This window comes from Cervus elaphus, chromosome 20, assembly GCF_910594005.1.
Source record: "Cervus elaphus chromosome 20, mCerEla1.1, whole genome shotgun sequence".
NCBI classification, from domain to species: Eukaryota; Metazoa; Chordata; class Mammalia; order Artiodactyla; family Cervidae; genus Cervus; species Cervus elaphus.
This window is the reverse complement of record NC_057834.1, coordinates 34,602,892-34,606,341: the sequence shown is the minus strand read 5'-3', so window position 1 is coordinate 34,606,341 and position 3,450 is coordinate 34,602,892. Positions and strand designations below refer to the sequence as shown.

Genomic DNA, 3,450 nt, shown 5'->3' with positions numbered 1-3,450 from the left:
AATTTAGAAGAATGTCTATCATTCTGGTTTTGAACCAGAAGCATACCACTCACTGCAGAGATGTCGCTTGTTCCCCAATCTTGCCTCTTTATTCAGACATTTTCTGTTCCTGTAGTCATTTGCCCCAGTGGCAAAATGTAAAATATCTGGCAGCTGGTATAATTCAGGCAGCAGCTAGTTGAAACAGAAGTTGGCCATGGTGCTGGGGAAGATTCGGAGGCCAAGGTACATAAAAGTTCTCTAATGCATTTGATCTACTACCTAACCAACCTTCATTAGGTCAATAAGCTGTGCATCACTCTTCAAATAACATGAAGGAGATACAGATGACTATTTATCTATATTAATTGTTGCACACATGGCTGAATACCAGTGCTGCATTTTCTTCCTCCTTTGACTTGCAGTGAGTATAAGACTTGTAGAGATAAGGACTATGCATTAGGTGACATTAGTTTCAGTTTGGGAGGTTTAATTGTACTTTTGTGATTCTCACAGAATTAGGATCTGAGAATTTGAATCCTTGAAACTGCTACAACAATTTCTACATAATTTTGTCTTGACATACCCATCAGCAAGTCCCTTTTATTACCTATTTTCTCACTTGCAAAATAATAGCCTTGGTCTAGAGTAAAGAGCCTCAAACTGGCTGTGAAATAAGAGTTCTTAAAAAGTTGAAAATTATGCATATCAGGGTTGCAAGCAAGGCATGTGTGCTAAGTAATTTCAGTTGTGTCCAGCTCTTTGAGACCCCATGGACTGTAGCACACCATTGGATTTTCAAGGCAAGAACACTGGAGTGGTTTGCCATGCTCTCCTCCAGAGCATCTTACCTACCCAGGAATCAAACCCATGTCTCTGATGTCTCCTGCACTGGCAGGTGGGTTCTTTACCACTAGACAAACAATAGCATACTCTATCAGATTCTCCATAGATTTTTCTGGGAATATGCATTTTAACAACCCCCCAGAGATTCTTATATAACCATTTCAATATTAGTTTGGAAACTCTTGTATAAGATCAATGATTCACAATTTTTTGTTTGTATCAAGAAGTTTCCTGACACTATTTAAAGAAGCAGTGTGCTAGCTGATATTTTGGTCCTGTTAAGCCTATTTTATGATTCTTTGATATGTCACTATTAGGATACTGTTCCTTTTTTGTCAGGTACACCAATCTGGGATATCCCTGGAACAGGGACACCTACCCAGCACTGTCTTTCTGAGGGCATCCTTTACTTCCTTGTTCCTCAGGCAGTAAATGGCTGGGTTGAGAAATGGTACAATGACAGTGTAGAGCACAGAGATGACCTTGCTGTGGTTGAAGGTGTACATGGCCCGGGGCCGTGCATAGGTAAAGAGAGTGGAGGAGTAGTAGATAACAACCACTGCCAGGTGAGAGGCACATGTGGAAAAGGCTTTGTGACGTCCCTGAGCAGTAGGAATCCTCAGGATAGTGGCGATTATGGCAGCATATGATGAAACCACAGCCAATAGAGGGAGCAGAATCATCACCAGGGCCAAGAGGAAGTCTACCAGTTCTGCTTGTTCCTTGTTAGAGCAGGTGAGGTTCAGTAGTGGAGAGATATCACAGAAAAAATGGTTGATTATATTGGATCCACAGTATGACAATCTGGAAATGAAAAGAAGCTTCATCATGGAGCTGAAGAAGCCACTACCCCAAGAGAAAGCAGCAAGGCGAGTGGCCATACTGAAGGGCATGAGACTAGGATAACGGAGAGGTTCACAGATGGCCAGGTAGTGGTCATAGGCCATGACTGCCAACAGGACACATTCAGTGCAGGCTAAGGCAATGAAGAAATAGAGTTGGGTCATACAACCTACATAGGAGACTCTATGCTCCTGGGTAAGAAATGCCCCCAAGAGTCGGGGAACAGTGACATTGATATACCATAGCTCCAGGAAGGAGAGATGGCCAAGGAAAAAGAACATTGGGCGATGAAGGCTTGGAGTGAGCCAGATGGTGGAAACAATGAGTGCATTCTCCAACAATGTCAACAAAAAAATTGCAAGGAAGAGTGCAAAGAGGAGCAGCTGAAGGGGTGGGGAGGTAGGGAAGCCCACCAAAACAAACTCTACTATGTAGTCTCCACTCAAATTTCTCATGATCTCTGTCCACTTGATTGCCTGAAAAAGTAACAGGAAGAGCAATATGTTGAAAGACAAATAGACCAAACTGCTGACATCCCCAGATTACAACCTTCTGAAGATACTCAACAGTATATTATCAATAATTGCTATGTCATTTTGTTCCATCCCTTTCCTGTATCACTTCCCACCTCCAGGGAAAAACTCTTAGACTTGAGGATTGTACTAAATAATTTAGCAATTATAACAACACTGGATATTTGATAAATGTTTGCTGAGCAGTTTTAAAACAAATCTTAGTATTTCAGTATTTACTTTCTTACTTATGATATGTTCTTTTTTTTTTTTACTTTCCACAAACTCCTAACACTCATAGAATCTTTACTCAATACTTGTTTATGGAATGGATAAAAGAAAGAATGATAGCAGGATGGAGTTTGAGGGTTTAGCTCTCAAGGGAAATTGAACTAAGAAGAAGTAGCTCAGAGACATTACTTGAGCTATAGTTCAAGGCAGCACTGGAGAAGAGTGGTTGGTTTGGGAACTGTTTTTTCACAGTTGGAGAAATAATTCAGTATAAAAGAGAAAATGGAAATCTGTACCAAAAAAGGAGTAATTTTTTCATTCATTTTGCAAGTTTTTTTAGGTACATTTTCTCTGCTGAATTATACTGTCCCATTCCCAGGTGATGGGTTGAAAATGGACCACAAAATGCTATCCATGTCCTAATTCCTGGAACCTGTAAATATGACATCTATGATAAAGTCTTTGCCGATGTGGTTAAATTAAAGATATTGACATAGGAGATTATCCTGGATCATCCTGACAAAACTTAAATGCAATTTCAAGGGTCCTTATAACAGAAAGGCAGAGGGAAATTTGAAAAAGATGCACAGAGGAAAAGGCAATATGAAGATGGAAAATAGAGAGGTTTAAGGATTCCAACCTTGACAACTGCAGTGATGTGCCTGTGAAACAAAGAATGCAAGCAGTGCCAGAGACAAAGGAGGTAAAGAATAGGCTTTTTGCCAGTGTCTTGTGGGAAGTATGTCCCTGCCAATACCTTGAATTTGGCCACATGGCATAGATTTCATAATTCTTGCCTCCAGAACTGTAAGAGCATAAATTTCTATTATTTTAAGCCAGGTAATTTGTACAATAATCACAGAAAACAGATACTGCTCATAAGGCAGAAAAGTGAAAGAGGCATCCCTATGCCTCCTAGTCATCCATCTGTGATTTTCCAATCTCCTATCAATATTGCCAGTGACCTGGCACTTGAAATTGGATCACATGTTATACGCCATCAAGCACTTTCATTTTTGGTGTAACTTAAGCACTTGTA

The 3,450-nt window shown here is 40.2% G+C and overlaps 1 protein-coding gene across 1 annotated transcript; it reads right to left on the bottom strand.

Moving 5' to 3' along the window:
• Positions 1-1,160: 1,160 nt before the first annotated feature.
• Positions 1,161-2,123, bottom strand: LOC122676437 (olfactory receptor 6P1). The gene has a single exon (XM_043875630.1). The coding sequence runs from the start codon at positions 2,121-2,123 to the stop codon at positions 1,161-1,163; it is 963 nt and encodes a 320-aa protein (XP_043731565.1).
• Positions 2,124-3,450: the final 1,327 nt, after the last annotated feature.